At 48.9% G+C, this 15,452-nt stretch overlaps 1 protein-coding gene across 5 annotated transcripts in view; it reads right to left on the bottom strand.

The window, feature by feature from the left end:
• Positions 1-2,771: 2,771 nt before the first annotated feature.
• Positions 2,772-15,452, bottom strand: part of ZNF362 (zinc finger protein 362) — a 37,376-nt gene continuing 24,695 nt past the window's right edge. For all 5 annotated transcript variants that reach the window (XM_036227413.1, XM_016150524.2, XM_036227188.1 and 2 more), the window contains 3 exons: positions 8,088-8,166; positions 7,805-7,963; positions 2,772-4,600 (listed from right to left, as the gene is read on the bottom strand). In XM_036227413.1, the coding sequence (XP_036083306.1) occupies positions 4,484-4,600; positions 7,805-7,963; positions 8,088-8,166 (355 nt within the window). In that variant the 3' untranslated portion in view covers positions 2,772-4,483. The remainder of the gene's footprint in view (positions 4,601-7,804; positions 7,964-8,087; positions 8,167-15,452) is intronic.

The following is a 15,452-nucleotide window of genomic DNA, read 5'->3' as shown; positions in this document are numbered from 1 at the left end:
GTGTCCTCCATCTTACCTTAGAACATTCACTGGTCGCACACACGACCCCTGGGGCACTAGAGACCTGGAAGAGAATGGCTTTTCTCCTCACTTTCTGTGTGACTACAGACAAATCCCTTCGATGGGTCTCAGTTTTCTCATATGTAAAGTGGGGTTGCCAATTGTCCTCCCTGCAAGGTTTGTCATGGTGCTCCAGAAAATGTAACTTGCCTTCTCCTTCTCCTTGTCTTCACCAAAGAGGGCAAATAATTCACCAAAGAATAGCCACTTCCTGTTTCAAAGAGGAAATGATGGCAGAGTCAGGGGTTTCCAGATGCTGGGATCTGGCAGCCTCATGCTATGGGCGAAGACCTTCCTGAGGGGGTGGGGGCAGAGGGGTCAAGGGAGCTACAGAGTGGAGCAGTGGACAGCTTCTTGGGAGCAACCTCTTGGGATCAGGTTCCCTCCTTTGTTCCATGCAGAGGCCTAAAGTGGGGGTGGGGGCAGCAGAGGGGCTTGGGCTGAAGCAGGAATAACAAGGGGAATAAAGTGCCTTCCGCAGCTACTTACTTCCCTGGCCATCAACACTGTCCTCAGCACACATATCCTGGGGCCCTCGGGGACAGTGGGAGCTCCCAGGTGAAAATCAGAGTCCCATTCCTCTAGGTGTCATTGCTATCTGCAAAGTCTTCACCTCTTCCAGTACCCCACCATGCTGTGTCAGCTTAAATGCCCCCCAAAATTCCCATCTTCAGCTGTTAGTCGGAGTTCAGGGGTCATAAGAGACATAGATCCACCAGGGTTACATCAAATAACTATACTAACTGGGTACTGACTGAGTTCCCGGCACAGTTCTAAGCATTAAACATGTATTGATTCATTTAATCCTCACATACACCCTGTAAATTGGTTACTCTCATATCCCTCTTTTTATGTATGAGAATATCAGTCATAGAAATGTTTAGTACTTACCCAATGTCACACGACTAGCAACTAAATTCGCTGACGTGAGAACAAGCAGGAAATTAAACTTAGTCAGGAGATGAAGGCTGAAACCAGGACCTGAAGTTGCCACTGGCCATCTCTGCTTCTCTTTTCCTCCTTTGTCTTTCTGCTTGTGTCTGACCCAGCACAGCTACCCCAAACCCCAGCCCACAGGGGTTTCTCATTCAGGTGCCCACCAGCTCCTAACTTCTTCCTGATTCATGGAATGGAGAATCTGGAGAGAACCAGTGGTGAGCTAATAAATGTTTAGCAACTGACTCTTTGAAGAAAATGAAATCCCAAATCTGTAGCCTTTGCCAGTTTCCATGGTGCAAATCCCACCATGGCTAATTTCAAAACACAACTTACTTAATGCAGTTAGGAAGAAGTGTGCACAATCCACCCTCATGAGCCTGGACAGCAGGTCCTTAGTTGTTTCATTCAACATTGTTTCATTAGAACGATGAGATACCATAGGAACTTAACTCTTATTTATATCCATTAGCCTATGGTAAAATTGGTTTTATGTTGTTTTGCTTTAAGTCACAAAACCTATCGCAACATGAGGTACACACCACTGGCACCATTGGTACCACTGGTCTAAGCATCAAGCCACTTAGTCAGGTGTCCACCCCTGGCCAGTCAGCTGTGGCTGGGATAGGGTCATGTGACACAAATGTCTGCCAGAGTCCATCACCGCACAGCAGGCTGTGGGAAGTCAATTTCAGATGAAGCCTGAACATGTTCTCAACTACTCCAATCCATTTCCCCTCCTGATGGTAACATTCCGATTTCCTCCTGGGGAGATGTACTTGAGATGGGGGTTTCACCCTTTGCTCCTGGCTTAGAGTACGGACTCCAAGCCTAAGCCAATCAAGTACAGACTTTCTGGTCACAGTGACTGATTCAGGGATAGTACCTAACCCAATTCAAACCAGAAAGACCAAATTAGACTTTTGCTGGGGCTTCTGGGAGAGGCAGAAGCTTGACTGCTGGGAAGTGAGGGGCTGTGAGGCTGGAGCTACTAACTCCACAGAAGCCCAAGAATGAAGCTGATTCTGGGAAGAAAGCCAAGTGGAGAGCTAGAGACACCTCATTGAACCCTGAAGCTGTCCTGCCCCTTGCAATGTCCTATTACGTAAGCCAATAACCCCTTGTTTGCATTGGGCTTTCCATCCCTTGCAGCCAAGTCTCCACGTACAAGGACTGAGGACTCAAAGGACCGACTTCCTGATGGCGAGCTCCACGGTGGCTCAGGACCAGGTCACTTCTCTCCCACAATGTCTAGCACAGGGCCACCTGGATAAACTTCAGGGGAATTAATTCCAGCATTTCTCTCATACGCAATCAAACCTTGATCCCCAAGGGACAAACCTATATGAAAGAGACCTCTCGGTCCCCCAGATCACTGAAACAGCTTCCACAAATCAGGGCTCTCATGGACCCCCAAGAAGGGTGGAGTAACCAGATGCGGCTGCCCTTCTGGGAAAAGGGGCAGTGAATCTCATTGCCGGACCCCATACAACTAAAAAGGCTTCCGCACTAGACAAACCTGAGTTAAATTTATGTCCCTGCCACTTAATTGCAGCATGATCCTCAGTGAAAAAATCTCTTGGTTCGCTGCCAACTTTGTAAGGGATCGTGAGGTAATCAACACCAGGCACTCAGCTGAGCAGCTGCAACTGGCCCGCAGCGAGCAGCCATTTCCCTTCTTGCCCTAGTCTGGGGGGCGGGGGAGGGGAGAGGAGCAGTGGAAAGGTGCCCCCCAACCCCGCCCTCGCACAGAGCACGCCACACACCACCGCCGCCCAGGTGCAGGTACAGTTTATTCTTCACAACAGAGAAATACAAAGAGCAGAATGTTTGGAATTCCTTTGTGTCTTGCCCCCTTTAGTGTTTTCCCCCACACTGGATTTTTATTTTGCTCCTCACCCCCTTTTCTTAAATATAATGCAACTGTCTTCTCTGAAGCATTGAGGGGCACCTGCCCTTACCTCCCTGCCACCAAGATGCAGACTGAGAAGCCAACAGACTGTTTTCTCTTTTTTAATAAGGTAACTAGTTCTAAATACGGTGGCCTGGAGGTCCCATAGAAAAAAGCAAAGGGTGTTAACAGTATGTATAACAGCATATTTACAGGGTAGTAACATGCGGACGAAAAGCTACAATACTGAGTATCAGACGACGCAAGTCAAACGAAGGGGTGGGGTGGGGGCTGGGGCAGAGAACCCCGTGGGAAAAGAAACCCCAGGAAACGTTAAACTGGTAAATCAATGGTGAGTTAAGGCTTAAAAAGTGTATAAAAATAACACAGTTAATATTCAAAACGGAACTCCAGATACAGAATATATAGATGAGTTTCTGTCTAGTTTTTTTTTTTTTTTTTTTTTTCCCAGGGGATGGAGGGGGTCTTCTCCGGGCTCTGTACATAGTTCCTATATACACGGACACGCATGGCTTTCAGATTGGGGTGTGTCTGTGAGGGCTGAGGGCAGGGGCTGCTCCTGGGACCCTCCTTTCTGAGGATCCCTTCCCTGCCGAGGAGCCTAGGGCCTGGGCTGGGGATTCCCCCCTCCGTGGCAGGGAAGACCAATCCTCCCTGGGTACTGACTGCCCCATCTGGAGGAAATTATGGAGGGGGTCAGAGCCCCAGGCCCACTCCCTCCCCATCCCGCTGCCCACAGTCTGGGATGGTAGGAGAGGTAGCCAATAGGTTTCCTGGCCAGCACCGAGGTAGACTGGGGTGGTCTTCAGGGCAGGGGGGGTAGGGGTTTGGGGAGGCACAGGTCTTACCCAGCCCACCCCACCCCATGTCTCTGGGCTGGCACCCAGCCCAGCCCAACACTGCACCCTTTGGTCCTGCAGATCTCCTGGCCCCTCTCGTTTCACCTCCTGAAGCCTGGGCAGCTTCCGTAGCTGCTGCCTCCCTCCGCTCAGTGCTGCCCAGGGCACAGCTCGAGGGTTGAGCTGGGAACCCAGGGTAAGTGGCTCACTTCAGCTGCCTCCTGCCCCCTCCCACCAGAGGCCCCCTTTGCAGTCCAGAAACCCAGGCCTGAGCCTTCTCTCAAGACCTGAGGCTGTGGCAAGAGAAGGTCCCCTGCTGCCCTCTGGTTCTCTGTGTCCATCTGTCCAACTCTTAATTTCTCGGTCTTAGCAGCACCAACTTCTTGGCCAATAAATATCTTTTTTTTTTTTTTGTTATTTCCAAAACAAACTTAAAAAAAAAAAAAAAAACGGTGAAGCAAGTGAAGGGTGGGCGAAAAAAGAAAACCCAACAGAGAGCTTCAAAGTGCTTTGAGATCATCTTTGGATGCCACCAAACAGTCCAGAATCTTGCAGTTGGCCTGGACACCCCCGGAGCTGGACTGGGCAGGGTTTCTGCAGCCCAGGCTTTCTGGAAGGTCAGGAAGGTCATGAGAGAGCTCAGCTGTTCCTGGAGGGCCCTGGAGGGAGTCTGGGCCTGGTGCTGCCTCGGTCTGTGTCTGCCAGTGGGCAGGGCAGGGCAGGGCCTCGGGTCGGCTCAGATGAGGGAAATTCGCACCGGGATGCCGGGGGACTCCGTCCTCTGGGGCGAGTGATGGCTCACCAGGTGCTCCACCACCGTGTGTTTGGACATGTGCTTCATCAGGTAGGTCTCCTGTGGGCAGGGGTGAGATTCAGAACATTAAAAATCACCACTGGCAGGGGAGGCAGAAGAGGCTGCAGTTCCCAAAGTGGCCACTGGATGGCTCCTTGGCAGGTGGGCCAGCTAGCGGTGAACAGCTACAGCTCTTGGAGGGCAGATGAGCATTGGCATGGTTTCCAGGGATGCTCCACTACCACCAGGGGTAGGGGCTGGCTCAGTGACCAGAGTCCGAGTCCACGGCATGTTGGCTAGAGAGTCAGCAGGCACCAGGCTCGCCCTTCAGCAGTGCCCACCTGGAACTCCCTAAGGCCAGGCAAGCTGCCACTTACCAGCTGGCTGTAGCACAGTATGCTGGCTGCACCTCAGCCTGCCTGCCCACTTAAGCATGGCTGCCCCCATCTGGCTGGTGCTCCCAGCGAGAGTAGAGCAGCAGGCCTGGGTTTGAGCCTAGTTCTGGACAAATCGTCTCACCCCTCCAAGCCTGTTTCCTCTGCAAGCAGGGATAGGACAGGAACAATCTCAAAAGGTTGCTAGGATGATGTGGATAAAGCTCTTAGCATGCAGTAAGGGTTGTGGGGACCACTCCTTCCCTGGTCTCTGCATTTCATTCCAGGTGGTGGTAGGAGCCTGGGCCTCTGCACCCCACCCCACACTCAATGCTCCCCCGGGGAGAAGCGGGGCCTGATCTGATTAGTGACTTTGCAAGCATAAACTGGGCATGTTTAGCTCCTCCCTTGACAGTCCTCCGAAGGCTCTGCCTAGTCTGACCTGGCACCCAAGAATGGGTGGGCGTAGTCACCTTCAGGCCCACAGGCTGTCACACTAAGCTGCAAAGTGGTGCTCTGGTTCCCGCCTGCCACTTCCTGGCCTCATACCTCAATCTGCTCAGAATCCGGCAGAGGAAGCCCTCAAATGTGGTTGCCAAATGGAAACTAGGAAACTATTCTTCTACGAATAAATTACAAGGGGGAAAAAAGGCAGGGATGGGAGGAACCAATAAATTAAAAGATATATTAACCCAGTGCAATGTAGAAATCTTATTTGTATCTTGATTAAAAAATAAAATTGTAAGTAAAAAGAATTATGGCATTCATGAAACACATGAAAATGTGAATACTGACAGGGTATCTGATGATATTTGGGACTTAACGGCCAATTATTTTAAGGTTATTATATAAAAGTCTGTGGATATGTTCAAAAAAGGAGTGCTTATGTTTAGACACGGTGAAAATTTTCAGATGAAACAATATGATGTTAGTTTTACTTCAAAAAATAGGAATATGTATGAAGCAGGAATAGTTAATGGTTCTGGGGGCCAATGGGAACATGAGGGTTCACTATTCTAAAATGTTTCTTTTACGTATTAATTTAAAAATCAATCCATTAAAATGTTAAAAAAAAAAAAAAAGGTAATTATTCTTGTTCTATAAAGTCCAGTCAGGCCCAATTCAGGGTGGGCCTCAGCCCAGGCAATAGCTGATCCTCCCTTCCCCCAAAAATTGAGACAGATCCCGTCTAAGAACCACGGCCCATGAACACTGGCAGCCCCTTCTCTACAAGTGGATGTGTGTAGGAGGGTCAAGAACTTGAGGCTGGGACTGACTGAAGGTCAGCTGAGTGGGGCTCCTAGGTCTCTAGGGAGGGTTCTCACATACCTCCTCAAAGCCCTTGTCCCTGCAGGGGACAGGTTCTGTCTTCGCAGTCTCTCAACTCTCCTCTGCCCTTTGAACTCCAGGGAAGGACAAATGACATACACCCAGCATTCAGCAAGCTATAGCCCTGCCTGTGGTCAGTATCTGTCAGGCACCAGCCAGGGCTATAGCTTGCTGAATGCTGGGTGTATGTTGGTCCCCTCCCAATGGCTTCCCATTCAACCCGGAAAAATAGACAAACTCCCTAACAGGCCCACGGCCCCATGTGACCCAATTTTCTTTCAGTTCCTGGAATACACCATGTTTGTTCTACCTCAGGAGGTTTGCATTCACTGTTCCCCTGCACGGAACAAGAACTGTCTCCCTTCCTTCTCCTCCTCACTTGGCTCGGCATCCTGCAAGGCTTCATCTAAATGTTACTTCCTCAGATGGCCTACCCAGACCTATCCCTTTCCCAACTCCATGTTGTCCTCCCTGTGGTTGTCTTTCAAAATATACTTTCCTTCATAGCAGTGATTGTCGATCAGAGGTGATTTCGCACCCTCAGGGGACCTTTATCAAAGTCTGGAGGCATTCTTGGGTTGTCGCAACTTAGGGAGGAGGTTACTAGTCAGCAGAGGCCAAGGATGTTGCTAAACATCCTATAATACATAGGAGAGCCCCCCAGCAAAAAGGTATCCTGTCCAAATGTCCACATGGACCGAGGTTGAGAAACTCTCCTTGGAGCAATTGCCACAATTTGTCATTACCACATTTACTTGTTTAAGATGTCTTCGTCAGTAGACTTTAACCTCCCTGGAGGCCAAGAATATGTCTGATTCATTCTGATTCCCAAGTACTGGCACAAGTGTTCAGTAAACACTGAATGAATAAATAACTGTTAACTAAGGTGGATTAGACGTCAATAGCCCTATGAGTTAAGAACTATCACCTCCATTTTATAGATGAGAAAACTGAGGCTCAGTGATCTCTATTTGGGTATACACTGGGGTCTGTTACCCAGAATATTTAACTAGCCATAAGCAGACACACAAGTGACTCACCTGGACTCAGTTTTCTGGGTGTTGAAAGGCCCCTGTTTAGGGAAATTCACACTCAGAGACAGGGACTTAGAAGAGGACCTTTTCTGGCACTGTTCAGGCCTTTCCTGAGACATGAGGGTGGCTCTGGGCAAGGTCACTGTGCCACCTTGTGGCCATGATGGGGGTTGCAGCTTCCCCCGGGGTGTAAGGCCCTTTCCCCTCCCTGGCTCTGGAGAGCAGGGTGCCAGGCCCCCTGTCCACTGCCTGGAGTGTTCCAGGGCATGGAGGGAACCACGTCTCAGCCACCAGGCTAAAGGCCACCAGGGGGCTGAGAGCTCAGCCCAGGACGGCCAAAGAGAGAACCTGGAAGCAGAAGGCCTGGCTCTGCCGCTCACTGTGATCGTGAGGAGACACTTCCCTTCTCTAGGCCTCAGCTTCCTTGTCTGAAACATGGGGCAAGTCAGTACAAATCTGAGGAGGCGGAGGAAGAAGCTGAGGCCCAAGGAGAGGAAGGGGCTCCCCCAGGGACACCAGGCACTCACCGAGGTGTAGGCCCGCCCGCACATGCTGCAGCAGTAGGCCTTGGCGTGCTTGATGGCGTGGGCTGAGAGGTGGATCTGCAGGGAGGCGGAGTCCGAGTAGGCCCGGTAGCAGTTGGGACACTTGTAGGGCTTGTCCTTGTTGTGCTGGCGCTGGTGAGACTGTGGGGAGCACAGCAGGGGGGTCAGGAACCAGCAGGCCTCCCCCAGCGCCAACCCCTCCTTATGTTCCCTTTTCGGGAGGGCAACTGTGCACCTGGCGGGCAGGAGGCAGGCGGCCACTCACCTGGAGGTTGGAGAGCTGAGTGAAAGCCTTTTCGCAGCCAGGATGCGGGCACTTGTAGGGTCTGTCGCCTGTGTGGATTCTGCAATGGGCAGCCCAATGAGGTGGGGTCCCTGACAGGTACCCATAGGCCAGCTCCAGCCCCCAAGCCTTTGGCTGGCCTGTCTCACACCTCTGGCCCCCAAAGCCTCCCAGGCAGGCTCCACTGCACACACTCTTGAGAGAGTGAGAGCCCCAGGCAAGAGCTGGGGACTTCAGAGGTCACCTCCTCTCCTTCCTCCTCTGGCCTCCCACCGCCAGTCTGTGACCAGAGGCTCCCTGCTCCACAAGGTCCCTGCTGAACCCAACCCTCCACTGGTGCCCTCTCAGTGACCCGGCCCAGGCCTCCAGCTCGTCGTAGTGGGCTCATTTTGACTGTATCCTGGCCCACTCTTCTAAAAATTCCACCTGCAGACCACCCATTGAAAAGAGCACAGACTCGGCTTTGCCAGGAGCTTCTCTGCCTGCCTGCTCCTTTCTCTCAGGAGACACCTCCCTCTGATCGGCCCCCAATTCCCACCCTCTCCCCATGTTGGCACATGTCCATGATGGCTACGCGGTCACCCCAGCTACTGAGAGGAGGAGAACCACTTCTCATCTGGCAGCCACGTTGGACTAGGTGTCCCTGAAGCTCAGCCCCTCTGTCCTCCCATCCCTGGGTTCTCATCCTGGCTCAACCATTATTAGCCGGGCAAATCATTGAGCCTCAGTTTCCTCATCTGCAAAATGGGTATAAAAATACAGCCCCTCGCTGGGCTTTCTGAAGACAGACAATACATGTAAAGGGCTTAACCAAGAATCGGCACAAAGTCAGCACTCAGTAAACACTTGCCAGTATCATTATTCATTAACATTTATTATTTCAGGTACCCATGTGCCAGGCACCATGCTAGGTACTCGGAATGTCTCAGTGAACAAAACAGACAAAAACCACTGCCTTGTGGAAACAAACGATCAGCATAAGGTAAGTCAGTCACATGTGGGAGGTCATAAGTGCTAATAAGAACCAGGTGATGGAATCATGAGTGCCAGGGAGGGAGGGGGTGCGATTTTAAACAGGGTGACCAAGGTAGGGCCTCATCAAGAAGGTGACTTTGGAGCAGTGACCTGAAGGCTGATGGCTGATCTGTGGTACAGCCTGTTTCTGTTCAATGGCCAGACAAGGACGGAGGTGAATGGAGATGAGATGCATAAACGGGGCTCAGGACCCCAGCACAGACAGATGGACAGACGGACAGGCGGCCCTCCCTGCTCTCCACAATATCACCCAGGCCTTGTCTTTAACCATCTGTTCTACTGAAACCTCTGCGCCAAGCAGGTGGGCAGTAAAATACCAGCTGGGCCTGAACCTCATTTGCCTAATTCACCAATGAGCTGGCCGCATGGTGTCACCTTTCCCTAAGCCCCAGCCCACCTTAGTGGCCGGGTTTGCTCTGCCCATCAACAGACTCATCAGACAGAGGCCAGGCCTCGTGCTGGAAGGGCTTGAATAAGAAACACTCCCTGCTGTCAATAAACCACAACAGATTGCCCACTATCAACCCCGATGGAATCTAAATTCCTTAGTGCCTTTGGCCATGTGGTCCGGCCTCCGCTCCTGGCTCCTATGCACCCTATGGTCTGGTCAGAGAACCACTTCTCATCTGGGAACCATGTTTGATTGATGCCCATCATCCCTGTGCCCGGCCACATCCTCAACAAGGGAGGCCACTCCCTGTCTGTCTTCTCAACTAGATTGGGGCATCTCAAGGGCAGGGACGGCCCAGTCTCAGATGCAAGGCCAAGTGGAGCTGGGCTGGCCCGGTTCTGAGAAGCCCTATTCTGTCTGCACACTTCCAGGTGTCGCATGTTTGAGGACATCATCTCAGGTACCCTATCTCTACACTGGATGGAACTTCAGGGCCATCTAGACCGACTCCGCCTGATGCCAGAGTCTCATTTCATCCCATCCTCATTTCTCTCCGGGGCTGCAGAATTCATTCAGCTAGGGGTCCAGCGGCAGAGGAGACAGACTAAGGGACCCCAGGACATTTTAAACCCCTCAATACACACTCAAGTCCTCACCTCCCACTGCTGCTCAAGTCATGCCTCTCCCCTAACCCAAGGCTGCGGCCTCACCAGCCTCCCGCCAGCTCCACCAGCATTCCACGTTCCTTCCTATCCCTAGTCCTTTATCCAGGCTGTTCCCTCTTCCAGGCACACTGTTCCCGCAGCTAAACCCACACTCCTGTTCTCAGTATAAAAGTCCCTTGTTCGTGGCAGCTTTCCCTGACCCCCAGCCTAGGCCTGGCCTCTACAGCCCACTCCTCAAGCAGAAGTCTGTCCAGTCACTGATTTCTTGGCTGCTCCCTGAGAGCAAAAGCTCGTTTGGTCTCACTCACCACCATCAGCCCAGGTCCTGGCATAGGCTCAGCAGAGACTTGGTACATAGTCATCGACTGAATGAAGGGAACTGAGTTCTTTCTCTCTAAAGTCAGTCATTAACAACAGTAATACGTTCGGTGTAATCAGCAACACCCATTCCTCAGGTGTATTTCACAAGTGTTTGTTGATCGACTGATCAATGGTCCTCCGGGAACTTCAGGTCGTTCCCCAGGGACCCAACCAAGCCCTCTTGACCAGGAAACTCCCCCTCTCGCCGCCTCCCGAAGTGCCCCAGCTGCCTAGCCTCCTGCCTGGACTCCCAGCCTCAGCCTCTCCGATCCTGACCGCCACCACAGCAGCAGGGCAGGGAAGTGACTTGTCATGGCCCTGCTTGGCCTCCTCCGCTGCCCCAGCACTCAAGGCCTCGGTCTCTGAAGCACTCCCCCCACCCAGCTCCCGCTCCTCACCTCTGCAGAACACTTACTAACCTCCCCCCAACACACAGGGAGACACATTGCCCAGCAAAGTTCTGAGCCTTTGCTCACGCTGTTCCCCCTGCTAAGAATACCCTTCCCCACTCTCATTAGGACCTTTCAACACCCGGCCCAAGTGATCTCCAACTTCCACCATGTACTTCCCTCTCAGGGAAGGTTCCATATCCAACAGCCTCTCAGGCTGTGATGGGCATTCCTTTGGGCAAGAGCCTGCCTCCAATCGCTGGTCTGTCCCTGTGTGTGGCACCCAGCACTGGGCTAGCTTCAAGGAGCAACTGTGGAAGGACCAGGCTACCTGATCTCACAGGTGGGATCATTGATAACTGGCCCCAAATCTCTTCAGTCCTTGATTTTCAAGTTAGGACCAAGCCTTCACTGTGGGGCATCATCTCACTGGCGGGGTGGGGGGGGCGGGAAGATGGGGAACCCAGCTCTGGCTCCCACACCTGTGGTGATAGAGCTCACCGCCAACTCCAGCACAAGGAAGTCGAGCTGAAATGGGTGCCCCTCGACTACCCTGATACTCACACTGCCCCAGCCCTACCCCTGGTCCTCCAAGACTCCTTCTGTTCTCCTGCCTCGGAGCTCAGCACCCAGGTGAGCTGACACCGCAGCCTGGCAACCCAGCCCCTCCCTTCCTGACGCGTGGGCTGTTCCTTGGTTCTCTACGCTCCAATCGCACTTCTGCCTCCTCTTAGCACGGTGACCTTGGACAAGTGACTGCCTCTCTGAACCTGAGTTTCCTCATCTCTACAACAGGGATAATAATAAAGATGGTAAGGAATTAAGGATTAATGACCCATATATAGGACGTTCATAAATTTTCTTGGTGTTAGTTCTTGATACATTCATTTCTACTTAATATAAACAATTTTATGAAAAACAAAAGGGAATTTATTCAATGTTTAAATAAAATTATTGAGGATTCATTAGTTACCATTTATCATTTATTTCTCAAGTAAGAAATGGCACATTATAGAGATTGGTTTCAGTCATGTGCTTGTAACTTAAACAATGGTAGTGACAGTGAAATTTAACCTTCCCTGGTCTTGCATTCTTAACTTGAAGGGTAAGGTTCCCTCTCTGCAGCATTTTCAGATGTGTTATGTCTTATTTATAAACACAATTCATTCACATTGTCTAGGACGTTATGGACACCCTGCATGTAAACACCTATATAGGGCCAAGCACATAGGAGCTTTTTGAAAAAGAACATTTGTTATGAATTTATTACCATTACCATTATCAGACTTGAGAAAACAGAATGACTCTTGCCCCTGCCACGATTATCATTACACATGTGCATAATATCACAGTCAGGAGAAGAAAAATGAAGGCAAAGAAACACACTGCAGCCTGAACAAGCAAATCTAGAGTTACTCTATCCGGCATGAGATCTCCCCCAAAATTAAACTTTGAGCCCTCTCCCGTACCTAACTAACTAGCTCCCTGACAAAACGATGTTCTCCCTGCTGCATCGTGATATCTGTGGTCTTATAATACGCTATCTGCATGAGGTCACCGCTGTTTTTCTACCATGAACAGACTCGCTACAAAGTTCTGCTTGGTTTCTCTTTAAATGCATATGATAGTATTTACTGGGCTGATCCTTCTGAAGTCTGGATTTTTGAACACTTTGCAAGTCACCTGCTTATCTTTACTTGTGCCTTCCTTGCACAGGTGAAGGTCTGACCAAGATGCTCCAGTGTCCCCAGCACCACTAAACTACATTACTTGAGAAATCCTTCTCAACAACCAGGATGACGCCTGGTCAACCTGCCTCTAATTCCACTTCTATTCCTTGACAAGAGCTGGTTCAGTTTTGGACGTGACCTTCTTTTATTCCCTTCGTTATTGGCAGCAACACTGGGAAGATGTATTTGATTATACACCTTGATTGTCAGGTCCCCCATCAAGGGGCAAAAAAAAAAAAACAGGAATAGTAGAAAACAAGGAAACCAGAATGTGGTTGCTTCTTTATATTTGGCTTTTTTTGTTTGTCTAAAGAATTCTGAGACCTGTGGACATTTGGGACCCACTCCTCTTTGTCACTGGGTTAGGACACACCAGTTTAATTACACATGCCACCGCCCAATGACTAATAATGTGTCCCTAAATGCTGATAGGACCTTCATGTTGCTTGTTTGATTTCTCACCATTCAGAACTCAAGTCGCTCAAAAGAAAAAAAAATTTTGTGCCCTTAGGAATGGAGAGCAATCCCCGGGTCCAGGTACATTCTGACGAAACACTCTCTTCAGGGCCCCTTAATTTCTTATTGCTTGTTTTGTCACAGTCTTAAGTAATATTTTTAAACAAAAGCCTCCTTCTGAAAAAACTAGGTTTCTTAATAATTGTCACTACTTGCTACTGTGTGTATTTTCTACTATACTGATGGGCGTATCTTGCTGACTCTGCCAACTTTGTGATATAGTCTTTCTCAAAACCAGAATAATAAAATTACTAAGATTTTTTTTTTACACCCAAAGGCTCTTGGAGTCTCCAGATGGCCACTGGGCAACACCAAAGATTTCCTCCTTCGCGTTATAAAAATAAGGGTGATCCAAACGATTGGGCATGTTTTGTATTCTCCATATATTTAATTAGCCAAACACTAGAGTGAGAGCTGTCCTATGAAGCTTCTAGTAGAAGAAAGTTGGCAAAGCAAAAGAAGAGAAACTCAATCTCCCCGAGTTAATTTTATGAACATATGTAATTATATATAATTTATAAAAATATATATCAATATCATATATAATTAAATATGTAATTATATATTATAATATGTATTTGTATATTTTTTTAAGATGTAGGGGAAAACCCAACAACTTAGTTTCGTGTACAGAGTATCATCACAATAAGTATCATCACAGATATGTCTTTAAAAAGATCTTTTTTTTAGATTTAACTACATTTATCAATTAGTGCCAGTCATAACACATGCTTTATGAGATCAATTAAAAGACCCCGAAGGTGAGTCAATGCTCTTGCTACTTATAGTACTTTCTTAATCTGAAGACTTCATTCTCCTCTGTTCTGATACTGTTCACTGTTATAACAAACAGACCAGAGTCATTCAATCTTATCAACAGGTCTGATTCCACCCGCCCCCCCGCCCCCAACACACACTTGCCTATAGGCCTTTGCTTCAAGCTGTAGTCAGAGACTGAGTCTTCCAAAGAAAACACAGCCTTGGTAGAGGACTGTACCACACGCGCTTGGCTGTTTAGACGTCAGGGACTGGACAAATGGACACAGGCTTCCAAGCTGACACCAGCACCACAACCAGACACAGCCCAAGGTCAAGACAGGATCCAAGAGTCTTTAGCCCCGAAGGAGACAACTGTGCAAAGCAGACTCAGTACCCGAGATCAGCAGAACAGAAATTACAACCTAGGATTGGATGGAAGTGATTTAAGTGTAGTAAATGTTCTATTTTCTAAAAGGCATATAAAAGAACCTTTTTTTTTTTTTCTTTTCTAAATCTCTAATCCTCAACTTAGGAGGCTATGTTTGTACAAACTGGAATAATATTCCTTAAATGGTGCCTTGTTTCAACTAACCCTTCAGAATTCTGGAGGGGAAATACTATGAAAATTTAACATAGATATAAATTAATGACTTATCAAGGAAATTTTAAAGTAATACTTCTGTTGAAAACAACAGATGTGACTGACATTACTCAGAAAAACTGCTAAACAATATTTAAAGTGTCTTCACTGAGACTCTTCTTTTCATGATCATTACCAGTTCTGTACGGAGGTTCAGTAAGAATCTGTCCTCCTTCCTAACAGGATATAACTGGATAAATCGAATTTGTAACCATGACTATGCCAGAGATGCCACATTTAAGGACAAATTTCATTTAATCAGGCATAACAAGCCTAACAGTAAAAAACAAGGACTGTGCCCAACATGCGGGAACGTGGCCTCCCCAGGCCGCCGGACACTAGGCCGGGTTTCCTCCGTGGCTGTGGAACCGCAGCCTTTGAGGCTGTAGCAAAAGTCGCTCCTGCTAGCCCGGGGACTGATAAACTTGGGGGTTCTCCAACAAGAAGGTACTCTACCGTTTTTAGGTTGTAGAGACAAACCTGACAGAGGTAAACTAAACAATTCCAGGTTCCTAATCTTAGATAGAGAAAACTTTACATACACGCACACATACACACAGGTTAAAATTATGACCCAGGGGCTTTACAGGGTCTCTTGACTCTAACCTTAGGATCATGTGCTCTAATTTTAATAAATATCCAACTAAGGGGACTTGATTAATCAACACCTTGTTACATACACCTCTATGTACATAGAACTGGCCAAACTTCAAAAAATCAAAGTGATGCCAAACATCAGAAAATTGCTGGAACAGACTTATGGGGTCAAATCCATGGCTTAGGAGGCATGGGAACAAGAAAAGGAGACTGATGCCTTGTCTTGCTGCTATTTGTTTCTCACTAACCAACTTACATATCATGC

This window comes from Rousettus aegyptiacus, unplaced genomic scaffold (genome assembly GCF_014176215.1).
Source record: "Rousettus aegyptiacus isolate mRouAeg1 unplaced genomic scaffold, mRouAeg1.p scaffold_m13_p_1, whole genome shotgun sequence".
NCBI lineage: Eukaryota > Metazoa > Chordata > Mammalia > Chiroptera > Pteropodidae > Rousettus > Rousettus aegyptiacus.
Note: the sequence above shows the minus strand (reverse complement) of the source record. Positions and strands in the feature narration are given on the sequence as shown.